The following is a 13,997-nucleotide window of genomic DNA, read 5'->3' as shown; positions in this document are numbered from 1 at the left end:
CTCAATAGCGATGTGAGCAGACAATTGCCTAACAGGTGGAAAACCTAACACAAGCAGCGACTATTGAAACAGGAAAATAATGTTTCATGCTCATTCAGTACAACAGATATTGTCTTTTCGAAGATTAGTTAAATAATTAGGGCTTTCCTGCTACAACTTTTATTCCCACAAGTATTCCTCGCTCTTGGATCTTCTACTGTACGTTGTCTCTAAAAGTATTTTTCACATTTCTTACTAAATAACCACAAAGAGGGGGGGAAAAAACCACACTAAAAATAATTTAGGTGATGCAGAAAGTCTCGTATGGATTGGATGGTGGAAAAAAATTGGCTTGTTTATGTAAGAAAGGGGACAAAATGCAAGTGTTTCAAAACAATAATGGTGCAAAATGGATTGGGTGCTGCTGGTTTTATAATCCCGTAACAGAGGAGCAAGGGGCTTTTAGCAGAAAAGCAGCAAATTCCAAACTGAAAATGCTCATTTGAAAAAATATGTTAGAAAACTCTGTTTTTCAAATAATGACAAACCTAGATTATGCAACGTGCTGCTACCACGTGCTGCTCATGGCAAAAGCACAGATCTGTCTCTTGAAATCTCCGCACCAGTACGGCCAGTAAGACCATCCAGAGGTACAGAGCGAAGACTGAGACACAGGACCTGACCCATGTCCTACAGGACAACACTGTGTCTGACCACGGCAATCCCTCTGGGATTAAACTGGGAGAGATCATATGAAATCCCCAGACCCCTCACAAAACACCTGGAAAGAAATGCCAAGAATAAGCTCCCACCTACATCAGAACGGCCCCATTGAAATTGTTTTTAGAGCTGGTAAGTGCCCTCAGCTATAGGGATTTAACGCCGAGTAAAACGTGGGCTGGTGCTATGCTACCTTTGCCGAACAAAACTCGGGTGTCTTCCTACACATCAGTAATGAGGTGTGTGTCTAATTAGGGCAGCCCATAGATGCCCCGCTGCTTACGGGAAGGATGCCTCTCCTCAACTAGGGCAAGCTGAGAAGTTCAGGGCTGCAGAGAGCCCTCTGAATCTCTTCTCACCTCTCCTTGCAGCATTTCTGCTCCTTTTGCCTTTTTCTGCCCACCCTTCACCTTTTGCCCTTCCTTCTTTACCTCTTCAACCTCTTCCCAGGATGGTCATTTAACTCCCGCTTGCTTTCAGCAGCCGCTAACGCCGATTCCTCTTTGGGGCTTTGGACCGTACTCACCCTAGCAGCTCTGCTGGCCGCAGAAGATGCCACCGTCCTTGCCTGTCACTCAAGAAGATGCATTAAATTCCACCCGAGAGAGACATCCAACACGCATGTTGAGGTCTACTTTGCGCTAGAGAGCTGTCAAGTGTCATCTGTTTCGCTGCGTTTGAGACCAAACCAGCTGTCACCAACCTCAGAAGACGGCATAAGCAATCTCCTCCCTAAAACCACGAACAAACCTCATTCTTTCGTAACGGTCAGTCCTCGCCTTTACATTCGATCTCTGAATCTATACAAAGCCATCGTAATTCAGTGCAAGCAAGCTGAGCTACTGGAAACCACTTTAAAGACGCATTTCTCTATAAACAGGCCAGGGGATCAAAGTGTTGGCGTTGGTCAAAGAAACACAGGATGAAGGGAGGAGAGAAGGAAGCGTCTGTCACAGGACCCCAGAGCATTAAATCCCGAGAACTGGGTGCTGGAGATCTTTTACGTACAGCAGACAACAGTTCATTTGACTGACTTCAAGTTCACCTCTTTTAACTTGTCTTTAAAGACAATAGTTAGGGAAAGGCACAAAAGAAAACACTTTTTCCACTGAAAAAAATAGCCACAGTATAAACAAGTTACAGCAAAACCGCACTGACTGTAAGAAGGATTTGCCTGAAACCAACGCTGGATGTCCCACCCCTCAAAGGGCACCACCTCAGCTTCAATAAATCAAAATTAATAAATTCGGTATTGGTTTTGAGTCTAAAATGGCACATCGCATCTCTCAGCACCTTGAAACTTTCTTTCCCAGGTGCAATATTGCATTCAAACTAAAACTGAGATATCGTTAAGGCTGCATGCTTAAGTATCTAATGAAATAGATACCTGTGGATAAATTTGCTTGTTATCTCCGTCTACTTAAATAGCCTGAAATTAGCATCTCACCAGATATGTAAATCCTGGGCCCTACATTTTCTCCACAACCGTCTCAATTGAAGAAGTCTCCTACGCCTGAAAAGAAAGCTTGAGCAAACCCATCAAATATCGTCTATAATTAAATTTGAGCAGATGAAAGGATGAACTTCTACCTCGCCGCTATCAAAAGCGGGCAGGAGGACAGGAGACCACAGCTGGCCAGCGGTCAGCTGTACTCCCACCCCGGGACCCTGGGCCTAGCACTCAGCACAGCTGCCTGGATTTGCCAGCTTTATTCTCCAACAGTGACTGCTGATGATTTTAGGCATTTACGCGTGTTCATTTCTGCCTGTATCTTGTCTTATCCTCTGTTCCAAAACAGCAGAATTAGTAATTAATACCTACCAGGCAACTGCTGAAAAGCAAGTACTAAAACAGAGGATACAGAGAGCTTCTATTGCTCACAGATTTCAAAATCTTATTGCTCATCTTTCTTACAGCTTCAGTTCCTCAAGTTTTGAGACGCTCAAGCTCTTAAAAAAATAATAAAAAGCGTAAAAAAGAATCTCAGCTCTAAAAAAAAAAAGGGGGGGGAAAAAGGTTCCCAGTCCTCAAAATCATGGAAGAAACACTTAAATCAAAAACTTCCAGAGCTTTATGTATAATGTTTTTAAATAAGAAATTTTATATATAATCCATATATTTTGGTCAACTGCCTGATTTCCAAATGGCTGATGTTGGCAGCACTGCAACGCAGGAGAAGTGCACAACAAACTATTACAGGGAACAGTACACATTTCTATACCTCCTCTTGGAGAGCAGCATTGAAAGCTGCGTGTCCAAAACACACACGCAATGCCCGTGGCCTTGACAACTTCAAGCACAAGGACGATGACAATGAGAGGATTTGAGAGATGCCCACAGGCCCGCGGTTGCCGGTGGGCCAGTATACTCGGGGCTACGGAGAGATGCCGCCGTGCCCATCCGCCTGCCACCGCCAGAGCTCCCCACAGCAGCCTCCCGCGTGGGCTTCAGGCGCCCACAGCTACAAACCCTGGCTGATGTGGTCTGGAGAAGTCCGACACGTGTCAGCCAACGAGCAGCACTGCTTTAAGTTTTGCGGTTTGGGTCCTAGGTAGGATTGCTGCGAAAAAGGACTTCCCTGGCAAAGTGAATTTTCGGCCAGTGCCTGAGGGTGAAGGGAGAGCAGCTCAGCTGGACTTTTAAGAGGTCCCTGAAGAGGGCAATGCGGTTTGTATTGGCGGAGGATTTCAAAGCCAGCAGCATCGTTCGCTCCCTGCCGCTGCTGCTGACTCCTCTGTTTCACCAACAGCTCCTCGTCCATCTTCCTTCTCAACGGCATCAGCTTCCCAGAGAGGGCAAAAAAAAAAACCCAGGCAGAAACCCACCCATTAAAATGATACAGGCGTGGAAAATACATGACCAGTATGGAAAATTATCCGCTCCCACAAGTGACTGGAACATCTCTGGCAGGTTTTGCAAGAATCCTTTACACCGACGACATAGCTGGTCCTGAAAACTTGCTCCTGACAGCTGCCCAAGGCTCTTGGGCATTAGACCTTCACTATTTTTTCCCCCCTCGCAAACATTAACGAGACTGCAATTACATGTTGCTTCTGGACACTGTTATTTTAATATGCTTAGAAAGACATCTCTCTTTTTTTTTTTTTAAACTTTCTACCTTAAAATCGCATCCATCAAGAGCCTGATAAATCGTATCATTCTACCTCTCAATAGAGCACTATGCAGATTTACTTAACTTTCAGTGAAGACTGAAACAAGGTCCAGTCTGAAGAAATGTATCTGGAGCACAAGTAGTTTTTATGTTATTTTCTGACTTGCTAAAAATATGTATTAATAGTATCCACTTTTTTCCTAGATTTTCAAAAATGAAATACCAGAGGAAAAATTAATACTTCTTCCCCCAAAACCATTTTTAATGGTTTTAACGGCATCCAAAAGAAAAAGAATATTAATACTCAGTGAAATCATTTACTTTGATGTCTATATAATACGCAGTGACCCGCAAGTGGAATGAGCTAAAACTGTCATAAATTCATTATGAGAAACCATTCTTTGAAGAGTATCACTGCAAATTTGAAATAAAATGGGCAATATGGAAATAAGCTAATTGCACAGCGTTTAAAATAACTGGCTCTAGTAACAATATCCTTTCCCTGCACTTCTGTTCCAGCTGCAAATGCATTTTTTCCAAAAAACATTGGAGAGGTTGGTTTATGAAAATTGAAATGTTGTAATTACTTAGTACTGATAGCGATAGGGCAGCATTCATTTAGGATCTCAGACTCTGAAAAAAAGAAATCCAAAGGGTGATTTTATAATTATAATTTCCCTGGGAAAGGGAACCTGGGAGTACGTGCAGCATAAAATGCGCCGATCCAGACCCTACCGATGAAGACTGGAGGAAGAACACATCCGATAAACAACTATATATTCCCAGGGGAATTTCTTAGGTCTCAGCTTATGAAAGTAAAAAGCAAAATTCCTCTTCGCCGAGTGGGGCACATAGTTGCTTTGCCCGGTCTGTCCCGGCGCTGCTCGAGGGAACGACACCTTTGCCCCGGCAGCTGCCCGGGTCAGGGATGCTCACGGGTGCCGCAGCCTGCCGCCTGCCTCCTTTATCCTAACGTGAACCCTGCCACCTCCGGCAGAAAGGAGCTTGATGTTACTCTCGTCACTCCTTCGTTTAGTTACTTTTAAATTTTAATCCCCGGCTTTCATTTACTTACTTATTCTGTAGCTGCGTTTTGTAGCAGCGGCTTTTGTCCTGTGGTTTATTTCTTGAACTCGGGAGAGGAGCAGTCCGGATGGGAGCATCTCTGCGCCGGTCTGCGAGGAGCCTGTGGGACCTGTTTCCACAGACCTCCCTCGGGGCCTGAGGATTTGGCTGATGCAGCATCTAGGCAAAGTGGATGCCCCTCCTTGTGGGAAAACGTGTGGGGGAGTAGCCTTGCTTTATAGCCCTCAACTTCTCTGCTCTCCTTTCCAGCTCTCAGGATTACAGGAGACGGAATGGGTGGGCGGCGCAGGAACCCCTGCACGTTATCAAGTCTCCGTGCACATCTGGCCATGCTCACTTTGTCCTTTTATTATTCTTATGCCCCAGGAACCAAAGAAAAAGGGCGTCTCAATTTCTTTTTCCCCTCCCAGAATGACCCAAGCTGTATTTTTCAGTGTGGTTTTGTGCTTTTCTCCCTGCCTGGATTCCAACACAAGAGCCAGCAACATCTTCAAGCGTTTTGTTGAGCTGAGGCTTTATATCTGAGAATAGGAGAAGGGAAAATAGGGCAGCAAGAGGCAGAGAAGTTAATAGCCTCTCCTTTATATATAGAAAATACCTAGATATCCATCCCTGACAGTGGATAATGAGCCAACATGATGTAATCGTCCCAACGCTTGTACCTGGAGCTGACACCGCACCAGCGGTGGGACAGGGTCTTCTGGATGATGCTGCATACAGCACCAAAAGCAAACAAGGGGTCAGGACAGGATTTACCACGCCAAAACTCTTCAGGGTAGACGAAACCCAAGAAAACCTCTTCTTTCTAAGGCCTTGAGGGCTGTTGGTCCTGGGCATTTCTGGTTTCTCTCCCCTTATCAGCAGAGCATGAGCAAGTTCTACCCTGGAATCGTGTGTTTTGAAACAAGCTATCGTTGCAAAATGGTTTAAAATAAATAATTAGGAAACTGCAGCTTGAAATCTTAGTACTGTAGTATACATTAATACAATACCAATTTTAATTTTTACAAAGCTCTTCACCAATGTACTACAACAGTGCTGTGATAAATATATAGAGTTACGCATTTAAAACACGGCAATTCAAAGCTTACCTAGCAATAGTAAGCAGCAGTGGCTTTAAACACTTTAAAGTACCAAATTAATTGTATTCCCACGCTTAAATTTGCACTTGTGGTATTTTGCATATGTAGAAAGGAAACCCCCCCCAATATATTGGTGGCTAGCTTACTTCTTTTAGCTAGCTTATTTCTTCTTTTTTTAGCGCATAGATTGCGTAACTTGGCAATAGAATTAAAAAGCTATTTTCCTAAATTGATCTGGAATTCAGACATATGCCAATACTTGCATTGCACATCACAAAATGTTTATCATTGATGTATCTATAATACCTATTTTGCGTACCTATTTAAAGATTTATATTATACACAGTAGCTTCCCTTTCACATATTACATTTTATATAATTACAGTTGTTTCATTCCTCATTTTCTGGTAGGCTTTTAATTTCACACACTTGATCTATCAGATACTACTGCCTACTTTTAACATATCACTGCAGAAGTTGATAACTGGTGTTGAATACAGAGCTACGGATACCGAGGTTTTGCAGTACTAAGTATTACGGAGCTGAATGACAAATGCAGAACAGCGGCTGGGCTGGGAAGCTCAACACATAGTTAGGAAGTAACAGCACACGCAAGGCTGACAAAAATTACATTTGCAGGTAAGGGGAGTGGAAATTTATATTTATTGGGGAAAAAAAAAAAAGGCAAAACATTGTTCGTGTTATTAAAGGCGGCGTGAGAGATAGCAAGAGCAACGCAGAGAGGCAATCAGGAATTCATCTCAAGCTCTAACGTGCAATTTCGCTATGGAGCTTCAGGACAAAACAGAGGATTATGCCCAATTGTTTTGAGGGTTTGGATAACAAAGCATAAAAATCCCAGTAAGTAGCCTTTTGTGCCAATGCAGACCAGGAAAAGATTTCTATTAGTAAAAGTTACAAAAACATCCAAAACCTGAACTGCAATAAATATTGAGTTAACTACCTAACACAAAAAAATGTCGCTTTAGTCTCAGAGGTATCTGCACTGTTACGGACCGTCTCGCAGGAAAACTGGTACAGCTCATCAAGTTTGCCAAAGCAATGCTAAGCTGCATGAATACGCCACACCTTCTTATTTTACCTTTTCTGGCAATAGAATTTTCCAATGGAAAGCCATTAGTGCTGCGGGAGTATGGAAATTAGGACAACTAAATTCGTCCTATTATGAATGTTAAGTAGGCTGTTATGATTGTCCTCTGTTTAGTTAATATGGTGCTGTAGAGCTAAACAGTGAGTCCTTTCCAAACAAAAAAAGAATAGATCTTTAGAAATGGTAAAATGTGTTATTTATTCTGGTCATACCTGCTCATAGCAGGTATGTTTTAGAATAGATTTAGCTTTTTAAAATATTAATACTTCCTGATTTTTAGTTTTCCAAAGTAACAAACCCAGGTATGTGACATACGTGATTAGCCACAATGGCTGGTATTTAGGGCCGAAAAACCCCATCCAGATCTGCTGAGTGGTAAACTCGAGGTTGGTAAAACTCTCCTTGTTTTGGAGAACCCTTATCATAAAACACTTAAACACTGTTCAGCACTGAATTAACAACCCAAAAGATGGGAAGACGCAGGAGAGCTCACCTCTGCCCCAGCGGGGTTTTGCTGAGCCGCTGTGGATCCACGGGGAGTTGAGGTTTAGTTTTACCACGTGGGGGTTCATCACCTCACTTGGTACGTCGGCATCAAGCTGCGCGTGGGGACAGCATCGTCCCGGCTTTGCCTGAGCCAACAACCCTGCTGGAGCACGACCCGCTGTGGGCAAAGCCAGCCCGCCTGCCTACCCAGCCACGCCAGTCCGGGACCCCGATAAACCATCGCAGCCAGCCCTTCTGCTTCCGAATGTACACATAACCATCACAGCTGCTTCTTCAGCTCCGGGAATAACACCACGCTCATGAGTTTCTACGTACAATCACGTCTCACTTGAAAATTAGCACAATTTCCATGGGTTTTTTTATATATATAGTCCAACACTTGTGATTAAAAACCATATATAGTCTTGAAAACCAATACAAATGACTTCTTTCATCTATCCACTAGTTCTTTACAGATCTGACTCAAACGTCCCTGTTTTAGCTGAGCAGCTATTAAAGCGCGTGGTGCAGAGTGCCAGCATGCAGCATAACCCCGGGTCCTCAGCACCTAATCCTGCTACATCCCGTTCCCATCAGCAGGCTACAAGGATGTGTTAACGTCAGCTCAAGATTTTCCCCACCAAGGGCAACACGACTAGCTTGATTTTGAGGGTGGAGATGCCTGGGCAAGATGCTCGGCAAGGTGCCGGGAGCCAGAGGTACCAGGAATGAAACCAGGACCAGAGAGATCCCAGCGGCGTGTGGAGAACTGAAGAAACAACCTGGATAAAGAAGTGGATCAGGCTGATGGATACGAGGGAACTGCAGGAAAACAATAACTGACTGTGACAGAGTCTGAAACAAGCTCAGCTTTTTTATCTTTTCTTATTTCCATTCCCCCCCCCCAAGTCAAGAGCCTACATTTTCATTCAAGGAGGCTTTTGATTCTGCCAGAAAATGTCTTCACATGGAGCATCTTCTGTTTCACCTGGCATACATCCCTAGCACAGCCATTCCCGTTGCCGATAGATCTGAGGAGTATTTCTGCTTTACAATATCAGCCTTGCTCAAGTTTTGAGCCCTGCTTAAGCCTCAGGTTGAAGCTGAGAAGATGGTGATTCACTGACAGAGCCTTGTCTCTCCCAGGGACACCCACGCTTGTACCAGCCCATCTCCTGCTCTCCCTTTAAACAGAATAAAAGCCTGGGCCCCTGACCACAGGACCCCAGTACAAAATGACAATTTGCCTGGTGTCTGCCATGTCCTCCCATTCTCTTTATCTACTCGCATGACCTTTTTTTTTTTCCCCTGACTCAGAAATACTGCAACACCAAAGGCAGAGATGGCACTACATCAAAGAACCTAAGTTATAAGGGAAGCAGTTTTATTTTCACTTCTTCAGAGGTGGTTTTTTTTAAGTAAGACTTCAAAATACCTTAAAAAAAGTAACAGTGATGATAATGGGACTGAAAAATTCGATGGCATCTGAATAAAATAATTCAAACACAAGTCTCAGCGGATAAGATAACCCACACCGCAGCAGTTCCCAGGGAACCGACTATAATGACATTCAGGTTATACATCTCATCCGGGCTGCGTTTCTGAAGGAGATGTGAATTAGCAGCCCTGTGACAATAAAGAAACGTGGGATTAAGAAATGAGAGAGGAAGGAAAAGGGCCGGTCGATTCTCCTACCGCCTTTTCTTGTTCCTGAAATTTCTGTTGCCTGGAAATGGCTGATGAGAAGATGGGATTATGGAAGCGCTTGCCAACTTTTCACACGTTAAGAAAACTAAAGCCTGAGTGATGGGTAGCTTAACCCATCTTCTAAGCAGTGAACTAAAACATGTTTACTAAGGAGAACTCAAACAGTGAAACCCCTTTAAAAAATCCAGGAGTGACGAGGACTTGACAATTCGCAGGATTAAAAAGCTGCATACATTACAGACAATGTAATCTCCTTATAGTAAGATGAGGAAAAGGAAAATAAAGACTTTTTGGTGTGCAAGATGGTTTTTGTTTTAAACTATATACATCCTGTCTGATTGAAGACTTTCTTGCATTATTGTCTTTTTTTTTTCTCTCCCGATAGATATGACAGAGAGCTATACCAGCCCTCCAACCCCATATTAAGTTATATTTTCCAACAGACTCACTGCTCCCATCAAACATGACCCCTCAATAATAAAATAATAAGCACTGTGCTGTAGAAATGTCTCTTCCTAAATTTAATCAGGCTAACAGGTGCTACAAGAAAGCAGGCACTAACAAAAGTACAAAATATCTCTATCTAGTTTTGAACACAACTTCAGCGACTTCTGCTGTGTCACCTCAGCAGACCTAAGCTTTCCTGAACTCTTCCTTGTTGTCACTCAAGTGGCATGTTACCATCTAAATACTCTAATTTAAATACAGCTGAAGGCTAGTTTAAAATTTAACCTGCTAGACTTTTTCCATTTTTTAATCAAAAAAAACTGAGGACTGTGCTCATTTTTCCTTTTTCTCTGTTTACCAACAAAGCACTGGGGGTCTCTAAAATGAGCAAAAAATTCTTGCAGTCACACTTCTTCCAGTTCAAAACAAACACGCTTACGTTGGTGATAATGCTGAATGCACTGCAGATGCTGCTAATAAAGGTGATATTCTCAGCACTGTTTCTGAGGCACTAAAAAAAAAACCAAAATCCTGCTGCAAGCTGAAGTTGCGCTGTCCACCGGAGCATCAGCAATGAAAAATTGCAGGCGGCAAATACCTAATCTGGAGACCGAAGCAGAAATCGTGTTGCATGCTGCTCAACCACTGCTTGAGCAACGAGGTTAAGACAGCAAAATAAACTCTTCTGTTTACTACAGGAAGGCATGTGTAGTTTTGTAACGCAAACATGGGTGTCTAGAAGAGGGAAATAAAGTACCCAGGTTGCCTGGAGTTCATTTACATCTTCATTAAGGACAAATTCCCAAACAGTGGGTTTTTGTACAGCTGCCCAATGATGGCAATAGGCAAATCCTCAGCTGGTGATAATGGTTATGGCTCCACTGAAATCTGCTGATGATGTTCCCCCTTCGGTCTTACTGATGGAGGGGAAAAAAACCCAATATTATGTGAAGAAAAGCTGCAATGAATGAGTGGAACCAGATGTGAAATTTTGCACCCAACTGTTATAATTGTGGGGCGTCTTCAAAAAGTTAAACTGGGCAAAGCCCCAGCCAGCCAATTACAAAATCAACATTCCTTCAGCTTCAGAAGAGAAGAAATGACTTCTCAGAAATGCCAGAAGTGACTCAACTGTGATTTTTAAGCTGTTCCACCAGCATCCTAGTTACTTCAAGTAGTACTAAGGGTTTACCTGAGATTTCCTTCCTGCAAGTGGAACTACGAGCCAGCAAGGTGCTCAAATCAGGGAAAAAGAAACACACACAAAACGATTCTTGCGACTGCTGTGTTATGAATGTATTGCTTTTTCTATTCCAAACTGCCTTCCTTGTGAATTTTAAAATATGTAAAACCAGGAAGCACAGAGCAAATAATATCTACATAAGTAGGTCATTTTCTTAATGGCAGTGCACTGCTGGTTTACTCCCAACTCGTTTGCAATATAGACACATACATTTCAAAGCATGTATATTCAGATCTGCAAAGGAGGTGAGCGAGTATAATCATGGAAGCACTCACTCCGAGATCAAGTAGAGCCTAATTCAGAAAGACAGGCAGGAAAAAGTCATATTTTGCACCTTCTATGCGAGCTTCGCAGAGAGTTAGGACATTTTCGAGAAAATCCTCTCGCCGCGTGTAAGCTGTAGCTTGAATGTGCTGCACGTTGCATATTTCATTACAAAAGCAGAGCCACGTTATTTCATTAGATAAGTGATAAGTTCAATCCTTACCAAGTTTTCTTGGTTCCTGGCTGCTATTTTCTGATCATCTTCTCCCCCATTTTTCATGTATTTGACCTCTTCCACTGGTTTGATCCTATACTCATCTGAGCACCAAGGGAAAAAAAAAAAAAAAAAGAAAAAAAAAATTTGAACCAGTGTAGTTCAGCAGCTGGGAAAAAAACCAAACTAAAACCAAAACAGCTGACTGGAAAAGACCCTAATTAAGCAAAGCAACTAAAAATTACATGTATATAGTTTCAAAGGCTTAAATGTGACTGATACCAAGGAAGTTTTTCCTGACTGAAGCTTCAGTAAGAATTTCCAGGTCTGGCTTCCAGAAATTGTTCAGTAGCTCTCTGGTCTAATATAGCCACGGCACCACGAACAGGGGATGTTCGGTATGTTCTCTCCTCCAAATCCCTAGTTTTCTGCATATGTTCAATACAAATAAGTTCTTAGCTCCCGCATCCTCCCTGGATTTTCATTATAAGTGGGCAAACAAGTGATGTACAGCAGTTACCAGAGAGAGGAGTCTGCTCGTGGATGTTCCTTGCATTGAAAAAACCTCTTTTGAAAAGCAATGCTGATGGAGGATATTTAAAATTTAAGTTAGAAGCTGGGGAAAAAAAAACCCCACACCAAAAACCAATGCCTTTTTTTTTTTTTTTTAAATTTTGTTTTTCCTGCACTGTTTTAATGGAGCTAAAGCAAAAGGTACACAATGCACAGTCGTCATAATGATTTCTGGAGAAAAGGCCCCATGCTGACCGTCTTCCTCTCCCCACTCCCCCACCACGACCATTTTTCCTGCACGTGAATGTTACCCAGATAGAAATCCAGTGTAAAAATAAGTAATAAGACAAGTAAGATTCCTGTTTGCCCTTAATATTTATCAGCTAGGCCTTTCGGCTCTTCAAATAATAAATTCCCAGCTCCAGTGCCAGCATGGGAATATTATCTAACATACATGTGCTATCCCACAGTAAACAGCTTCACCCAAAGCTTGAATAAAGGGATTTTTTTCTTTGGTAGGACAAGATGGGATTTTGGGAAAAGTGATTCTTCTCTCCAGCCTGCGAATGCAGTGCTTGCAGTACCAGCACTGCCTTTACTCAGCCACTTTTTCCTCTGGTTTTCTTTGTAGCTTGTGAATCTATCGGAAAAACACCCAGAGTTTTGCACCCACACTCTTCCAGTCAGGATATATAGCGCAGAAGAGAAGCTTTCCCCCACCTAAGTGGAAAATGTTAATACAAAATGAAATGAGACACAGTACCCTGGGAATAAAAGGCAAAACCTTGGCAAATTAAAAGAAACCGCACAAACTTTATTCTTTTTCTTTGGGTTTTCAAGCAATTTATCTCATTTGCTAAGGGAAAAACAAAACACAAATGGATTTTTCTGGGTTATTGTATTGTTAAAAAAAAAAAAAAATCAAAATTATTTAGAAGGAAGCTTGTTTTCAGGAAACTGTTAACCACAGAGTGTAGAAGTTAAATAAGCCTAACTTTGAAAAACAATTTTTTTTTAAAAAATACAACGTGGTTTTTACACTTGGCCTAGTCCGTATCTATATGCTTTTTTAATTATAGAGTTCAAATAAAACTGCGAATTTATCAAATAGCAGCATCTCAGATGCAGAGTCTCAAAACATATGGAAGAATTTAAGACAATATTATTAGACTGGTAAATGTGAACAACAACTCTGAGTTTTTTTTCTTTTTTAAATGGAATTTAGGTAGTCTGGAGGTGACAATTCATAAAACCAAAGAGGCTGAACACAACAAAACCTGGGAATTAGAAGTACTTGATTGACTGCAATATCTAACTTACATTTTTCTCACTCCTTCAATGATCTCTGTTGTGATTAGCAATAAAACCCACATGCAGAAAAAGCATAAAACTCCCACGGTTGCATGTACAGATTTGAATAGGAAAACAGATGAGAAAGAGAAAACAGCACAAAGGGAGTTTGCCCAACCCGCAGCTAGTCCATGTTAACTAAAAAGAGGCATGTTCAACCCAGCCTTGTAAAAAACGAGTGAGGTATGGATGCTCAGTGGCAAAAATAACCTCTGAAATGTGTCTCCTGCTTATTCCAAGAGATTAGCTGTGATCGAACCCCGAGCGCACAGCCGGGCAGCGGACCATCCTGTGCAGACTGTACGTAAGGGATGCCTCCTTGGAAGACATCGTCTCTCGTAGCTAGCGGCCCAGGGCACTGATGAGCCCACGATTGATAACCGGCATAATCAGATTTATATGTGAAAGTTTGATACAGTTCGATAGTATGGAGGCAAGATGGGAAGGAGGGTTTTTGTCAGAAACTTAATTCTGTATTTCTTCTCTAACCGATTGTAAGAGAGCGCTGCCAGGCGTCGCTGCTCAGGTGTCTGAGCCGAGGACTTGCTGGTACCTGGCTTCCCAATATTCGTCATCACCATCACAACAACACTCTTGTAATTACTGCACCATTACTACTTACAGATTGGTGCTGCTTTTACCGGGCAAATAGGATAGAACAGACTATTGCAGTTGGAAGGGA

At 42.4% G+C, this 13,997-nt stretch overlaps 1 protein-coding gene across 1 annotated transcript in view; it reads right to left on the bottom strand.

The window, feature by feature from the left end:
* The window catches only part of LOC104084335 (chromosome unknown open reading frame, human C1orf21), a gene marked incomplete at its 5' end in the record, with an annotated part of 48,477 nt that extends 36,921 nt beyond the window's left edge, over positions 1-11,556 (bottom strand). The window contains one exon of the mRNA XM_009588157.1: positions 11,462-11,556. Within this exon, the coding sequence (XP_009586452.1) occupies positions 11,462-11,556 (95 nt within the window). The remainder of the gene's footprint in view (positions 1-11,461) is intronic.
* Between the last annotated feature and the right edge of the window lie 2,441 nt (positions 11,557-13,997).

This window comes from Fulmarus glacialis, unplaced genomic scaffold, assembly GCF_000690835.1.
Source record: "Fulmarus glacialis isolate BGI_N327 unplaced genomic scaffold, ASM69083v1 scaffold3120, whole genome shotgun sequence".
NCBI lineage: Eukaryota > Metazoa > Chordata > Aves > Procellariiformes > Procellariidae > Fulmarus > Fulmarus glacialis.
Note: the sequence above shows the minus strand (reverse complement) of the source record. Positions and strands in the feature narration are given on the sequence as shown.